The sequence below is a fragment of the Ictalurus furcatus genome, chromosome 20 (genome assembly GCF_023375685.1).
Source record: "Ictalurus furcatus strain D&B chromosome 20, Billie_1.0, whole genome shotgun sequence".
Taxonomy (NCBI): domain Eukaryota; kingdom Metazoa; phylum Chordata; class Actinopteri; order Siluriformes; family Ictaluridae; genus Ictalurus; species Ictalurus furcatus.
Window position 1 is genome coordinate 12872103 of NC_071274.1, and position 17649 is coordinate 12889751.

The 17649-nt window shown below is 39.0% G+C and overlaps 1 protein-coding gene across 4 annotated transcripts in view; it reads left to right on the top strand.

Annotated features, from left to right (window-relative positions):
- gigyf2 (GRB10 interacting GYF protein 2) overlaps window positions 1–17649 on the top strand; it is a 42754-nt gene that overhangs the window by 17171 nt on the left and 7934 nt on the right. For 3 of the 4 annotated variants that reach the window (XM_053651203.1, XM_053651204.1, XM_053651206.1), the window contains 15 exons: window positions 966–1189; window positions 2308–2452; window positions 2679–2894; window positions 5187–5374; window positions 7041–7197; window positions 7703–7869; window positions 9312–9406; window positions 9828–9944; window positions 10073–10212; window positions 11404–11498; window positions 11774–11899; window positions 13350–13508; window positions 14656–14958; window positions 17057–17185; window positions 17276–17500. In XM_053651203.1, the coding sequence (XP_053507178.1) occupies window positions 966–1189; window positions 2308–2452; window positions 2679–2894; window positions 5187–5374; window positions 7041–7197; window positions 7703–7869; window positions 9312–9406; window positions 9828–9944; window positions 10073–10212; window positions 11404–11498; window positions 11774–11899; window positions 13350–13508; window positions 14656–14958; window positions 17057–17185; window positions 17276–17500 (2486 nt within the window). The remainder of the gene's footprint in view (window positions 1–965; window positions 1190–2307; window positions 2453–2678; window positions 2895–5186; window positions 5375–7040; window positions 7198–7702; window positions 7870–9311; window positions 9407–9827; window positions 9945–10072; window positions 10213–11403; window positions 11499–11773; window positions 11900–13349; window positions 13509–14655; window positions 14959–17056; window positions 17186–17275; window positions 17501–17649) is intronic. The other variant, XM_053651205.1, reaches the window with a different exon arrangement.

Here is a 17649-nt window from a genome sequence, read left to right on the forward strand (position 1 = left end):
TCTGCTCAATTCAGCATGAGCTGAATGAGTCATACTCGCAGCACAGATCAGCAGGAGTCAGATTTCATTTATCACGTGACGAAAGTGAGGCGAGCGGACTGACAGGACGATGGCGGAAGATTTGGTTTAATATAAGCGAGTTTGTCATTTTACTGTTTTGATACGTTTTTCATTAAGAATAATAATGAACCCACCATTCAAGCAATTGCTGCTAATTCAAAAGTGAAATGTGCATGGGCATTCATAAGCGACTTAAAAGCGAGGGAGGAAAGATTGGCATAAAATAGGCTATCGTCGATAGCCGATTTTTTATTGCCTATCGTTGATATTCGCAAATTAAGGGACAGTCTGTAAAGTTACATACGACGTTGGTATACACATTTCTAACTTCAGTAGCATTTGACGAGAATAACTTAGTCACTGAAAGTGTTCATGTAGGTGTCAGCTATGATGCACACTTTTTAGATTTTCGATATTTAATAAAATAAACTATCAAATCGTATGTAAATATTGCCATATATTTCACTACCGAATGGGCTCATACACAAAATATACCATAATTTAAAGCTCATTAGCATTTGAAGAGAATGACTTGCAGTCACAAAACCAACTGTAGCAAAACACAAAACGACAGCGGTGGGCAATTGATGTAATCGCAGCAAGCCTGGTGACAACCATCCATCACTTTATAATCAAATATAAAACCTGTTTAAATGATTTCAGTGTGTGTATCAGTATTTTTTATTTTTTTTTATTTTTTATTTATTTATTTTTTTTATAAAGTTTTCAGCACATTTTAAAAATACTGTGGTAATACTAATAACCATGATAGTTTTGGTCACGATAATCGTGATATGAAATTTTCATACTGTTACATCTCTAAATATAAGTTGTAATGCAAGTCTCCAACTTATAATATACTTATAACATAAGTTCCCATTACTTGACTCTCTGTCTTTCTAAAGATGGGCCACGCTTGGCTGGGGGATGGCGGGAACAACCAGATCAGCGGCGGCGCTTGCCATTGGACTCCCGTGGGGAGGAGGAGCGTGGTGGGGGGTACAGGCGGCCCCGTTCGGCCAGTGGCAGTATGGAAGACGAGAGGGACGCACTGCCTGAGTGGTGCCTGGAGGATGCAGAGGAGGAGACGGGCACTTTTGACTCATCTGGAGCTTTTCTCCCACTCAAGGTGAGCTGAGGAGGGGCCCATCACGCAGAGCTGTTGTGCCCTGATCTTTCTGGCCTCTGTTGGATTATGTTCTTAGGTTTTTTAACATATTACTGTCATAACACATTAAGTGTGGGTTGCACCAATAAGGATTCATCTTAAATCTAGATTAAATCAAGGTTTATCTAATAATTCTGTTGCACCAAACTTTAAACCTTGTTTTAAAATAAGCAGGCTTACATTTAAACTATCACGCTAATCCTGGATTTAATTTCACAATAAACCTGGATTAACTATAATCTTGTTGCTCTATCACTTTATACTCAGACTGTAAATTTTTTAATATAAATTTTTTCATTTTCTCAGCCTGTATCGGTTATGCAAATGAGCGGTTAATAATGGCCATTGAATTTTTTTTTCATTCAAAGTTTAAAGTTCATGATTGGTTGTAGTAACTCAAGTGAAAGAGTTACAGTGTTGCTGTTTAGTTACACTGGAGAATTCATATATTTCCACATTTATGAAATCCACATGCATTGCCACAATGTTGTCAATGGCGAATCCATGATGATGGAGAAAATTTATCGTAAATGGAGGTTTTAATTGCAGGTTAGAATTCTAATCCCTGATTTATTAATCTGTGTTTAAAATTAACACAACTCGATAAAAATAAAGCCCAGATCAACAAATCCAAGATTAGCTCTAAACTGTGCTTAATTTAATCCTTATTGGTGCAACCCACCCTAAGTTTAACACATTAAACACTGAAATGTTACCTGTACCTATTATGTCAACAAACACAATAATCAGTGCAGCTAGAAGCATGCACTGTATTATGTTGCTGTCTTATCATCTTATCTCACTTTTCACACTTTGTAGAAATTTATGTAATCTGTGAGACGCTGTGATAAGAATTCAATATTGGACTGATCAAATAACAAGTCATGTTCCTCTAACAGCAGTATTTGCTCCATGTTGTGTAATCCAAGTGCTTATTACTACATGCTCTAATAATAGCCTGTTGGATTCTCTTTGTATTTTCAAAATCCTTCCTTTCTGTTCACTCTGTCAGGTAACATATAGTTTTAGTTTTTTGTTTAGCTGTTTATTTTGTTTTTGTTTGTTTGCTCTCCAATCAGAAAGCTCCTGCAGAGCCGATTCTTGAGGAGGCAGAGTTAGAGTTCCGTCCGCTGGAGGAGGGTGAGGAGTGCTGCGAGAAAGAAGAGAATGAAGCAGAGCATCCTAAAGAACTTGACAGCAAGCGCCAGACTGCCAGGCATGAAGGTATGGGGTATTAAACATTTCTCAGTTGACCTCTCATAAACTGAAGTTGTCTCAGTGTTTGTGTCACAGTCTACACTATGTTGATATAGTAATTGTTTAATTATAGTTTATATCTGTATACTAATTAAAATAATTGGACATAAATTAAAATTTCATGTTATGGATTCTTTTAATGGTATAAAACCCCAATCTGTTGTTAGTAGAGTTAAGATATGTTTGTATGTAGATGGTGGCAAATCAGAAGAGGCTTCTCCACTTGCTGCTCCATTACCCCCAGCTCCAGAGCCAGCTGTGTCTATATCCCTCCCTTCCAGCCAGTCAGAGAGGGTGGAGGAGCCCGAGAGAGCAGCCGCACCTGAAATCAGAGCTGCTGCACCACCATTACACTCAGGCCTGCCTATCTCCATACCGCACAGCACAAATACACTCAGCACACTAACAGGTAAAAGCTAATGCTTAGTTCTTCCATCATGGAATACTTACTTGTCATTTTCTCTCTTTCAAGGACAATGTTCCAAAACCATCAAAACTAGAAATTCCAAATAGAGATATATATTGATGTACAGCACAACTGTTGATTTAAAGATTACGATAATTATTTCCAAAGTCTTCTGTATTGATCAAAGATGTGATTAGGGTGTGCTTGTTGGCTTTTGATATTAAACAAAAAGTTTTGATAGACTTTTTAGAACTTTACATGCTCCAGCTGGTTCATATATTTCATAGTGCAATGACATGCTTTGATGGGAATAACTGCTGCCCTGCAAACATTAATCACAGGTTGTTTGTAATAACTATGGGTTAAATTTTCAGCCATTGGTAAGCTAGCCAATTATTTATTCTTGCTTGCTTGCAAAATGACCTTGATCTTAAGATATGACATGAGGATTACCTCTTAATTTCCTGAATTAGTACGGGAAGTGGCACAAACATGAACATTCATTAGCTAACCCACTGGGTAAAGTAAAAGCTCCAAAGTGCTTGCTCAGTACCATGTTGTACTTGCCTGTAAACATAACTGACTAGTAAGCTAGGTAAGTCCATTAATACAGCCTAAGGGAGACTATTGAGTATATGATATAGCATATTGTGTTTGTACTCTTGAAAAAAAAAGTCATCGTCATTGGACAACAGTTTGGCTATGAGTCCTCACATCTCTTATAAAAGTTATGTGTCTAGCTAGCGCCTTTTTGTCTCTATAGTTAATTGTAACTGCTTGTAGTGCGAACAGGATTTTTACAAATGAATTGGTTTGCATGCATGATAGGGATGTCACGATACCAAAAATCTAGTAGTCGGTACCGATACCACCAAAAGTACTCGATACCAAAGTCGATACCACGGTGTGGTTTTAAAAAAATAAATTATTATAAAAAAAATTTTGTAAGTAAAAAAAAAAAACTCCTGGAGGACATCCTCCCCTGGCCAATACTGGCAAAAAGAGAGAGAGAGGGATATTTTAGTTATCAAACACTGTCTGACAATGACTAATAAAACAGTGCTAAGTGCTAATAACAAGTGCTAAGGTACACTCCTAAACGTGTGTACACACACACACACCCCTTATACCATGAATGCAACCATTAGTGTAAATTCACTGATATGGTGGCAGGCCAGAAAGATTTATTAACAGCATTAACATTTGAATAATTATTAGTAACATTACGTTACATGTTGCTGACAGGACACAGGCTGAATGGCGATGCATGGTGACCCATTAGGAGGTAGTTTATAACATCGCAATGCGTTAGCGTCGTTAACAAATAACTGGCTATCGCAAACATTACATGGAGCATAACCTTAGCTGGTTTCACGGCCACAATGCCAGCTGCCTGAAACAAACATTTCAGGTGCTTCGCCAAGTTCCCCGTGTGTCCTCGCTTTGTTTGAAATGAATGGTAGCATCGGTTACACACAGGCAGTAACCAGTAGCCAACGGTACCTACGCTACTGCAGAAAAACAAGTACCGTCACGTTTTAAGAATGTTGGTACCGACTTGTTACCGAAGTATCAGTTCTCGTGACATCCCTAATGCATGACAGCTGGCTTGTTGAACATCCCATTCCAGCCCCCCCTTCACTCATCTGGGAAGATTTTTCACAAAATTTTGGGTTATGGCCATGGGAATTTGCCACAGCCTGCAAAAGAGGTCGGGGCTCTTTTGCAGGCCACTCGAGTTCTTCCACACCAACTTTGGCAAACCATATCTTCGTGAAGCTGGCTTTGTGCACAGGGGCATTGTTATGCTGGAACAGGTTTGGGCTCTTAATGTCTTAATGCTACAGCATACAAAGACATTCCAGACATTTGTGTGCTTCTAACTTGGTAGCAATAGTTTGGGGAAGGCCCACATACGGGTGTGATGGTTGTGTGTCAAACTTTTGGCCATATAATATATATGGCTGATGAAATTGAGCAAAAAAAATAAAAAAGTGCTTCACCAAGCAGTCATATATAACTCTCCTACCTACAAAAAACATTGAGAGAATCCACTTGAATAATATCTTTTATGTGCAATGAGCCAAAACATTGGCCAGCGATGTGCTGATGTGTGTATTACATAAGAAAAGTTACTAGGATAACTACTGTGTACAGTGAAAGCTGTCATGATCCTTGCTATCCTGTAATACCCTGTACAGGCTCACAGTGATCAGCAGTCACACACACAAACACACTTCATTACCTTTGCTTAATTTTCTGTTGTGTCTTTTGTTGTCTGTTTAAATCTTTTAGATCTTCCAACCTCCTCCATCCCTGTGTTACCCACCCAGCAAATCGCATCGCATCCCAAGCCAGTGGAGGTACCAGTGGCAGTACCTGATTCACTCCCTTTCCCAAAGAGCATCATATCGCCCATCGGACAACTTGCAGCCATGTCTACAGAGGCGGATGAGGATGAGGGCCTCAAACACTTTGAGCAGGTTGGCCAGGGAGAGTTTTCTGACATAGAGAAGTGTGTGTGTGTGTGTGTGTATATATAGAAATGCGTGTGCGCGTGTGTATATATGTATACACACACACACACACACACACACACACACATATATATATATATATATATATATATATATATATATATATATATATATATAAAATGTGTGTATATGTATTACGGATGCACCGAAATGAAAATTCTTGGCTGAAACCGAATATAATGAAAAACTTGGCCGAAGGCCGAAACCGAACACGTTTTTTCGCATTTTATTTTGCCATTTTTTTCATCATTGCGTAAATTAAATAGTCAAAATGTGCTTTTTACTATTTTGTCTTGCTTTTGAAAGAAAAAAAACAATTGCAAAAACTACAATTTCAAAATATTTATTTAACACTGAACATTTTTTCTTCATTCCAGCAGGCACAGGCTACCAACAAGGCACAATATAACCTTAAATAAATAAATGAGTAAAATAAAAATATTTTGATGTGGTCATCTTTGAGCCCCCCTTGAATAGCCTATGTTAGACCTATAACTGACTGCTGAAAGAATGTAGCACACTGTAGTCTACAACAAAAAAGTGCATTGACAAGAGTGCGAAAAATGGTTCTATTCGGTTCTATATGGCTGATTATATTGGGGATATATACCGCTCGTGTCCCTGTACACCTGGCGGAGTATTATAGTAGATATAGTATAGTTAGATATGTTGTTAATGTTATGTTCCTTGATAGATTTAGTTAGTTTAAACTATAGATTAGTTCATTTAGTCCCTTTGCCTGTCTTGACTACGATTTTTGGATTACGATTTTGATTTGTCTGCCTGCCCTTAAATAAATATGTCTTTACCTGCTTCCGTACTCTACTCCCTTACGTCTCGTGACGTGACAGAATACTCCGGAACAGAAACAAAAAAGTAAACATCTGAAGAGTAGCTCGCGCCCCTTATCAAGGTTGTGTCATTCACGCGTCTTGCTCTGGTGGCTAGGCTATTTGGTATGTTCATCAAACACGCCATTGTTCGGTCAGATTTATCCGGCATTTTCACTTATTTGAAGTGAATGCTTTTTTTGCTATTTTCGGCCGAATAATTTCGGTTGCCGAACATTCGGTGCATCCCTAACAACGTATATATATATGTATATATGCATGCGCAGGGATGAGTGTTTATGCATATGTTTGCTTGTGAATGCACGTCATTGGGTTTGTGCTGTAGTTTTTTTACACTAGTGTAAAAAGATGTCTGTTGATAACTGTCACCATGAACTAGTGGCATGGCTTATTTGATTAAAAAGCTGTTTCAATACATCATCAGGATCTATCACAACACAAACATTTATTCATTCTAAACTTATATTAGCCTATCTAGGGCTTCAACTAACGATTATTTTGATAATCGATTAATCTGTCGATTATCAGCCCTAGATTGTAGAAATGCATTTTTCACCATTGTGAAGTGACGTCACTGACAGGGGTTCTCCACAGTGATGCCACAGACCCAACTAATCGATAATAAAATTTTTGTCGATTGTTTTAGTTATCGATTATTGTCGATTTTATCGATTAGTTGTTGCAGCCCTAGATTGTGTAAAAAAAAAAAATTTCACAAATTAATTCTTGATTGTCATGGTCTGTCTTCTATCCCTTGTCAGGAAGCTGAGAAAATGGTGGCATATCTACATGATGGTGGTGTGGATGATGAGCGTTTGGGGGCTAAGAGTGCAGAGCGGCCCAAAGTTGGCTGCCTGCCACCATCCCACGAGGCTGCTCTCAAGTGGTACTACAAGGATCCTCAGGGAGAAATTCAAGGTGAAAACTAGCACTGCAAAATGGCATACTCGCCTTTAAAGCCAGCTTTTGTTTTTGTGTTTTGGCTCCTTAGAAGGTAGGGTCATAAAATCAAAGTAATCCTAACTGATCATATGATGAAGCATTTCTTTCTTGATGAGAGTGGTCTTTTCCAGGGTGACCGTCCCATGAGAGCCCACTGAATGATTTGATGCGTATGAAAATTATTTAAATCATATGCTATGGTCTTCACAGGCCCCACATTCAACCTAATTGTTCACCTGTGAGTGATTTTGGAGTGAAGAATAGTGTTCATCACTAAAGTACAGGTCTAGAGACCTGTAAAATTTATGCCAAAGCAAATTATAGCTGGTCTGGCAGGTTGTGGTGGCCCAACACTTTGCTAAGACTTTTTTTCCTGTAATTTGTCAACATCTGTAGATCTTATAAAACCACATATGGGTTACCATAGGTGTTTGTCTTAGTTGTTTGATGGTTTTTTATTTTTATTATTTTTGGGTCATAGGTCCATTCAGTAATCATGAGATGTCGGAGTGGTTCCAGGCTGGGTATTTCACAATGACTCTGCTGGTGAAAAGGGGCTGTGACGAAGGTTTCCATCCTTTGGGAGAAATCTTTAAGATGTGGGGGAGAGTGCCTTTCGCTTCTGGCCCTCCACTACCTCCTATACTGGTAATAAGAATCTTTCACTTATACCCAAGACAAGAAATGCACATAAAATCTATGGTCTTGTTTGGTCAGGCTAGCGTTTGCTAACAGAATCAATGGTACAGTGATATAATGTTGTTAATGGAATTAGCGATATCAGAAATTTATTTCAGAATCTGCCATCTGAAGTATGTACAGGGAATGGCAAAAGGTAGTCCTTTTACTAGAATGACAAATAAAATCCTGTGTAAGTAGGAACAGGGCAAGCCAAGATTTAAATTACCATAAATATACAGAATTCATTTTTATGTGCACTAATGGAAATAGCAAAGGAAAATACATGAGTGAAACACATCACTTACAAGGCATTGCACAATAATTTTCTAGCTTGAGCACCAACACATTAAGCAGTGGAGAACATGCAAGGTATGTGTCCCCCAAAAACCCATATAAAAATCAGTAACCTTTTTTTGGCTAAAAGTTAGAAGCATTTTAAGAATTGTCAACAATTACTGTGTATTTTTAAGAAAAAAATGAATATTTATCTACAAGGATTGAAGACCAGCAAAATGTTAAATTCAGGTGCAGACAAATTGAGCAAAGCAGATTACTTAAAAAATAAATAAATTAATTAATTTCTTACACTGTATTTACATGTACCTACTATTTTGATAAATCACGTAGTTACCATAGTGTGTGTATGTGCGCTTTGTCATTCTTTGATACTGCATCCTTATGATAAGTTCAGACTACTGCCACCTTCTGGTATGGAGAGCCCCCACCCCACACCCCCCTGAGTCACACAAACACACACACAGGCACATACTGTACATAGGTGTCATCCACCAGTAACATTTGCTTTGCACTCTCGGTTTCAGAATCAGTGATTTCAGCTGTGCCGCTAGCTCATCCACATGAGTGCATTTTAAGAATTTGTATAGATAGAGCTGGTGCATCCTGAGTCTTATGGTTTTGCATGTGTTGTACCAATTTTTACTTTCATCATTAACAGTATTGCCTAAAAAGCACTGGAGCTGGAAACATAATTAGTTGATCATGTATAGCTGTTAGTTGATGCAGAGTAATAGAATGGCTTAAAAATTCGGCTTAAAATCCTGAAGCAGTGTTTACTTGAACTGTGGAAAAGACTACTCATTGACAGGTGAACTACAACTAAATTATTGGCCAACTTGTAATAATTAGTAGTCATGCAAACCCTAGTTCATGTGTAGTGTTTAATAGAAGACATGAGGCAACAGGAGGTGATCATCAGTTGGCCCTGGTTGGTGCTAGTTCAATGATGTTGGCTTTGATTGTCAGGGCTCACTATGTCTGCTAAAACATTTCTGACCCATTGCATGTTTAGTCCATGCACTGTATGTCAGCTTTTGATTTTGTTTGTACTGTGCTGGTGTATCACTGAGACTTCTGTATTTGTGTGTTTGTGTGTGTGTTGGTGTGTAAAGGGAGACGCAGATCAGGAGAGGATAAAGAGACAACAGGAGTTAAATGCTCTAAGCATCTATCAGCTTCAGCAATTGCAGTACCAGTACATACTCAGGTAAAATACCATCTTTCTAGCTTTTCCCCACCTGCTACATCCCATTTACTATAAATCGCAACATCTACTTGTTGAAGCTTTTTAAAAGTTTCAAATGATTCCATTACCACTACATCGTTAAAATGATGGCACTACCACTACATATCATTTGGAAATAGGTATATGAAACAGCCAGTGTGCTGTCCTGTGAAATTCACTATGCACGTGAAGGATCAAACATTTGCTTGCTAGATAGTTGGTGTGCTTTATAAACACAGATGCTATAGAGGACACGGTTAGTAAGCCCCTGTATCTCAAAAGCTGTTCAATATCTATTAATTAATTTATATGCATGAATAAATAACTCAAACTTTTTAATTCAACCCTTTGTTGTTGGGGTTTTTCCCCCACTCCTTCATGGTTTCTATGTATGTGATTGCAGGCAGCAGCAATATGCTCAGGCTCTAGCTCAGCAAAAAGCCGTGCTCAGTTCAGCTGCTCCTCCAACACAGCAACAACAACAACTTAACCTGTTCCTGCAACAAGCCCTCAAGCTCAGGTGTGCCAAATGTACCAGTATTCAATAAGTAGGAGAAATGCTGATTATCAGTGCTATAATTTAAACATGAGTTTGTCCTCCAAAATATCGTATTTCCTTTCAACATTTCACATATTTTGTTTACACAGAGCTCCAGAACAGCAGCAGAGCCTTTTGCCGCCAGTGACGCGTTCCATGTCCGTTCCAGATTCGGGGTCCATTTGGGATATACAGAACCCGTCTACCCAAGCATCCTGTACGGCAAACATTCAGCCAGCAGCTCCAAGCAGTATGTCATCATTTAAAACTTGCACAGCTGAAACACTGATTGAATCTGTGTATACGTCGGTCTTCTTTCAATAATAAGAATAGTCCATTCATTAAAGGATCAGTTGTATTCCTGTAAGTGATGAATGAAAGCAAGTCTTAATGGCATACTATAGTTTGAGTCATTTCCATTTTTGAAACCTCAAACAAATAGTGATACTCAGTAACTAAATCATAAATCTTTGTTTTGTTTTTTTTGAAGTAGCATTTACTTATAATAAATTATAAATAAATGTTATAACAAAGTATTTTACTTTATTTATTAGTTGGCAGAATTTAACTTACTTTAACTTGACATGTACTGTCATTTTTGATAATATTGTCCAACATTATGGGTTTGTATGGTATTATTTTACCCGCTTGTTCTGGAGGTGAGTGTGGGAGAGGCAGCAGATTGTAAGCTCAGTGACCTGTTTCATTTGATGAGTCATACTGAGATTTCATAACCTTGTCATCACCCTGGTTTTGTCTTCCTGTGCTATCTCTACCTATTTGAGAACCTGATTCCACTTGTAAATGTCACATGTTTGAGTAGTTTTTGCAAGCTAGTTGATGTGGGTTGTCTTTTAAAACAAATATTATTTCTAGTTGAAGGGTGCAGTCCACGCAGTCCTTTCAGTGCATGCAAAATGTTTACTCTGTTCTTTCCCCATTGTTATTCACATGGAGGTTATTTGTGTTGCTCATTACTGTAACTGTCTTGAATCACGAAATCTAAAGTAGAATGTGTGATAACACAGGACACCCAACTAGTTAAAATTTTAAATATAAAAATAAAAGTGCTTCCTCTATTATGCAGGAAACCAAATTATCAATACGTTTTCAAAAACCTCTCATGCAGTTTTAGTGAAAATCTGTTGGAGGTTTGCTGAGACCAGTTCACACAAGTGAAGTCTGCTCTTAAAATGATCACTTTGAACATTGTGGCACTGCTGCGAATTGAATGACAAAGACAGCAGACATTTTAGTATGTCTTGTTAAAAAAACTCCTGACTAGTTCAGTTTTGCATAGTATTGGCAGAGTTCTGTTCATAACCTTTAACAAAGAGATCATGTCAGGACAGCAGGTTTGGAGGCTATTACTGTAATAGATATTTGTGGATGAATGTATGCATGTACAATGTGTCTCAAACGTATATTCATTTGCCCCTAGCATGGGAAGGCACAAGTGTGTGGGATCTGCCAATAGACACCATACCTCAACCATCTATTGAACAGATACAACTGGAGAAGGCTAAAGCTGCTAAGGTATGCCAACCCATCCTGGTTTTCAGCATATAACAGACCTTTTGTTTGCTGAAGAAAATACAGAGGAGTGATTATAAGTAAGACAACAAGTAACTTGTATTCACTCATATTAGTGAATATCATTTTTTTCACAGATAACTTAGTAAATGTTACCATGTCTTGGCGTCGACAATACAGAATATGGAATGCGGCCTGAAATTTGCATCTCTAAACACAAGAACTCTTGGGTGCTTCAGTTTTTGTTGCTTGTGTAATTGCCATCTGGTCTTCTTAAGCTGGAGATGGATCTACGAGTCAAACGAGAAGAGGAGGAGCGGAAGCGCCTGGAGGAGGTGCTGCGGGCACAGCAGGAAGAAGAGCGCAAACGTCTGGAGGAAGAAGAGCTGGCTCGACGGAAGCAGGTCGGGGAAATGAGGACTTTACACAAAGATGCAGCGAGCTTTGTGCATGGGGCTATGGGATTATACAAATCAGAGCCAGACCTATCTGTATTTTTTAATATTTTTGATTCATCAAAAACAGTATTTTAGGCTTTATTTAATTTTTCACAGCTCTTCTGATGATTTGTAGTTGTCTAAACACATATGTAGTCCCTTTTTGTGACATCTGTGTTTGTATCTAGCACCATTCTCCAATTCTCCTATAACCACCGGCAAAAATGAAAGTGATCATGCACTACTTTATTTTATTTATTTATTTATTTAAATATCTTTACAAGAAACAGCTGCTACAGGAGGGGATGATGTGAAAGTGAGAGAAAAATCTGAAACCATTTTTTTGATTACACTTATCTGATTTTCCATAAGGTAACTGATTCAGTATAACTGAAAGCTCTGAAAGTCGTACCCTGACCATTTTGTTTTGTGCTGATCTAACACAACAGATTGATCTTAAGTCCGTCATAGGGTAGGTTGAGTAAGTAAACATCGTGAAAACACAAATATATAAAGTGAATCTCCGAGGCCTCAGAACTGAGATTAAAAACCATTGCTCAGTTTTCAGCCAGCTGTGTGTATCGTGAGTTGTCATGGGTATCATTTATGGCACAGGTTCTCAACCTTTTGCAACTAAAGCCTTCCCTATCATGTCGATGGATATATGGATGGATGGCGATATATATGTGTATATATATAAAAAAATTGTTTTTTTGCTTTTGTGTCTTTTTTTTTTTTTTTTTTTTTTTAAATTACTTTTCATAACTTTTGTTTTTTTTAAATAACTTTTATGACTTTTATAAAACTATATAATGGACAGGTATGGAACATGAATGATTAAAAATGTTTCTGAACACTATTGAACAAGAGAACTAGGCTGTAATAACATGGAATATTTTACATGTAAAACATGTTGCATTACATTCCTCTTGCTTTCTAAAAACATTCACATACCAATGATGTAAATTGGGTCGAAGGGCGTGTTTCGTTATCCATGACATTGTTAAATCTCCGGCTCTGAACAGAGCATTCCCAGAGAGAGGTGTGAGTGCAGCGGGAAAGCAAGATAGTACTGTCCTGCGCTTGCAGGACAGCATTGGCCACATTTGGAAAGTCGCTAAGGCTTGTCCAAAAAGTCGCAAGGCGCCTTTTTACTGCTAATTGGGTCTGAAAAGTCGCTAAGTTGGGAACCCTGGTCTACAATGGCAGCTAAACTCCTTTTAGAGAGCGGGAACGTGGGGTTTTTCAATTTATGCACATCCTATTTGATAAGCAATATAATACACAGAGTACCCAAATGATGTCCTGTCTGTGAATTCTAAAAAAGTTTTGCGGCCCCCTTTCAATCTCTCCCCGCCCCCCTGGTTGAGAATCACTGATTTATGGCATTCATGCCCATGCTGTCTGTGTGTTTTAGGAGGAGGCACTAAGGAGGCAACGAGAGCAGGAGGAGTCACATCGGCGCCAGAAGGAGGAAGAGGAACGTCTGGCTCGGGAGGAGGAGCTCCGCAGGTTAGAGGAGAAGAGGAGAGAAGAGGAAGAGAGGAGGCAAAGGGAAGAATTCCTCCGAAAACAGGTGACATCTCTGAAGTTATGTTGGACACAGCTGACGTGTAACTTTTCAGTTCAAGGAATTTCAGGCTTAAATTAAAGTATAGTCTCATAGCATCATGTATCTTTTGGCCACAAGCTTCAGAATTGTGAAGGTTGCAGTATGATTGATTCTCCACACAAACTTTGAAATGCTGTAATACAGTGGTACAAGATATAGTCATAAAAAATTTTCATGTATGCAAATTTGCCAACAGGTTACAGGAAGAGGGTCTATGTTTGTCATTTGTGGGTTCTTGGATACATGTAACAGATTCTCTAGCAAATTCTAGATGTCTGGCTAAAGTAACTAAAAGTGTGAGGAAAAGAAGTGACCACTCTGTGATTACCAGTTCCTCCATTTTTGTGTAATTTCTTTCAGAAAGAAGAGTTTACAGCCCACCATCTTGTCTTATTTGCTTTAGTGAATCCAAGATTCACTAATTTGCACGGTTAGTGTTTGGAAGTCAGCCCAACAGGAAATTAACTGCTGCTGGCTTCCTTTTTTAGCAATGCTTGTCCTTTCTTGAGTAGTCTAGAGTGTTCTCAGGTGGGTGTGGATTTTACAGTATAGTGCATATAATTAGATTCGATCCTTTCAGGAGTGAGTTTTAGACAGTGATTTTGCATTTGTACTAGCAATGCAACAAAGCCATAGGCAATAATTTATATTCTGTGTATGAAGCTTTTGATTCTAGTGATAGCAGTGGGGAGACTAACAACCTTTTTTAATTGTATGAAAATTGGCAGAAATGGTTTTTATCCTTTTACCATGGTTTGTTCCATATCCTCCAAAACTTCTAAACTGAACCAGGTTGAAAAATCCAGTGCCTCATGATATGTAGCGTTTGCACAGTACAGAGCTGTGTATTTGGCTATACAGTTTTGGTGCTTTTATTTTATATTACAACTTGAAAAAGACCAGCAGTTAACACCCACAAGTGTTAATGGTAGCTGTTGCCACAAAGCCTGAGCCAAACTGGAGGTAACAAGAAGGACTTATCAATCCATCTGGCATAGGATGTAAACTGACAACGCCTCTCTTTCCCATTAATATTTGAACATGCCTATAAGAGGAAATGGAGGTGGGTTGTACTTTCAATTCATTTTTAGATTATGTGTGGGTGTTTCAGGAAGAGGAGCGGAGGAAACAAGAGGAACTGGAGGCTCAGAGGAGGCGAGAGGAAGAGGCAGCAGCATTGGCTCGACAACAGCAAGAAGAGCAGAAGAGGAGGGAGCAGGAGCTCCAGAGGCAGCAGGAGCTCCAGAGGCAGCAGGAACTCCAAAAGCAGAAGGAGCTTTTAAGGCAGCAGGAATTGCAGAGGCAGCAAGAGGCTCAGAGGCAGCAGGAGCTGCAGAGACAGAGACAACAGCAGCAGGAAGCCCTTCGCCGACTCCAGCAACAGCAACAGCAGCAACAGCTGGCCCAGATGAAGGTGATGATAAAGGCTGAGATGAAGTGTCCTGCTGTTTCACACAACTTGTAGGAATGTAATATACAAGGCAGGGTTGCACAGTGCCCCTTTTTTTTTTTTAATGCGAGTTGAACTTGAGCTACTCCAGATTTTGACCTGTGTACCAATCACTCTGACTTGCCATTATTTATTTAATAATGCAAAGTTAGCAAATGTTAAAACTGTTGGCAAAAGCCACCCTCAAAAGATCTCTGACATGCTTGCCATCGTTTCTCATTTTTGAGACCACTTGCTCCTCTGGCCATGTTGCTGTGCAACCATGCATTGAAAATCTATTCATAGTTTTCAGTCACGTGACTGATGTGGCGACCTGGAGGGCAAAATGTTGTTAGAAAATGGCAGCCAACACTGGACACTCCATGGAACTGCAGCACAGGCCTGTCGATTTTCCATCTGTTTCAATCCACACATATTTTGATCACCTCTCAAAAGAAGAAAAACAAAGGTATTTGCACAAACTGCAAGTTTTGGGCAATTGCGATCTGTATACAGCACTCTGTGCATGTATTTCAGTTACTGAACGCAGTGAAGTCCCTGCTGGTGCTCCACTTTGGCGATGTTTATACATATGCCAACAAGTTACAAGTAATGTTAGTAATGTTTGTGACATCATTCCTGCAGACTAGTAAAACCCTCTCTCCCTTCCAACAGCTGTTGGCTGTTAGCTAGCATTAGCTACCTGTTAATGTAACCGTTTTCCAACTCGGGAACAGTTTTGCTAACTAGCGCAAGTCATCAAGGCCACTGAAGTTGGTCACGTCGCTCCACGAACATGAACTATGTCTGAACAATTATGTAAACATATAGTTACTAACAAAACAACAGTTAAAATACTCTGTGTTTACTTCAGCTTACCTGTGATGAAATGTTCGCTGCAAAGATGTGTGTACTTTGATGGTTGCCATTCTTTGCCCTCACCAGGGATGGAGGCGTGTCTAATAGCACAAATCCACAATCTCCTCCTCTCTGGGTTTTCTTTCTCGGACAGGATTCTGTAAAAGCACCCAGGCTTGTCTCCTCGTCGGTTAGTGCATCCGACTGACCAACAACTGTCCGACATTTTGGCTAAACAAATCTGGTAAAAAAATAACTGGCAGGCAGTGGAAGAAAACAGTGTTTTGCCCTCCAGGTGGGCGTTCCTATAAGAATGTGACAACACGTGAAAACTATGAATAGGGCTGGATGACTGCCTCCATTGTGAAAATCCCTTATAGAATTGGACATAAAAGCACATCACAAGCAGTAGTGATGCAATCAGTTTTCAGTTCTGTCAACTTTACTAGTAAAACATGACATCACCTCACATTTAATAACATATTAGGTGAAAGCAAAGGTGCTGGCCAGATAAAGCAAACAACAGTCAAAGACTTTCTGCTGTTCTGTGGTTCTTTCAAGGGCACAGGCACTACAGGCTTTATAAAGTCATTGTGAGATTCTGGTTTGTGAAAATAAGTTGTTTCAAGAAGACTACTATAAGGCAATTAGAAATCTCAAACATCCATTTATCAGTTTGGTCATGTAATAAGGAGACTTAAAAATAACTAGCTTGATTCAGCCAGAGAAAAGGCTTGCACTCTGCATTTTCACCATTTACATTTCTATATTTTCATATCTATTATTATATTAGGACAAATAATAAATTTTCCAATTAATGTTAGATAACTGCCCTAACAAACAATAAATAAATTTGTGCATGTTCATTCTTCTACGTGCTCTTGGTCCTAATCAGGAGCACCAGTGTACTTGGCATCACTAGCTTACTCTAGAACCCTGCTAGGGCTATTATCAATTCTTGGTAAAAGTCAAGTTTTTATTTATTTTTTATTACATGGTCATGTAAAGGTTTTTAAATAATAATTCCAATTGTGCTCTAAAGTCTGTTTTGATATTTTAAGAGCACTTGTAAATTGTAACTGCTTTGAATAACTCCTAATATTTCAACAGCTACTAAAAAAAAAAAGGTAATTTGACTTCAGTTTTGGTTAGATCTACTATCCCAGTTAAATCCATACACACATCGATAGTCCGTTTGTCAGAATTAATCTTTTTTTCTTTGCAGCTTCCCTCTTCTTCTAAGTGGGGACAGCAGTCTGCCTCTGCATCTTCCCTTACCCAGACACAGAACACGCTGTCTCTCAGTGAGATCCAGAAACTTGAAGAGGAGAGAGAACGACTAGCTAGAGAGGAGGTATGAAATGCATCGACCAGCTTCTCTTGTTAGTTTAGTCAATGCTTCACCTCCATTGCTCCCTATGCCAACATGAACATTGTCCTGTAGCAGCGACGCCAGCAGCAGGAGCTCCAGAGGCAGCAACAGCAGCAACAACAACAACCTCAGACTAAGCTTTCAGGCTGGGGCAGTGTGGCCAAGCAGCCTGCCGCCACTAAATCCCTTCTAGAGATTCAACAGGAAGAGGCTCAGCAGATGAAGCAGAGGAAAGAGCAGCAGCAGCAGCAGCAGCAGGCTGCAGTTACGCAGCAAAACCGCACACAGAACAGAGTTGTGAGTACTGGAAAATTTGAACTTTTTACTACTTGGATATACAGTCCTCTCCGAAAGTCTTTAGTTTTTGCTGTGCACTGAAGATGTTTTGAGTTTGAGATGGGAGGAAGACTAATATGAAATGATGGATCAGAATTTCAGGTCTCATT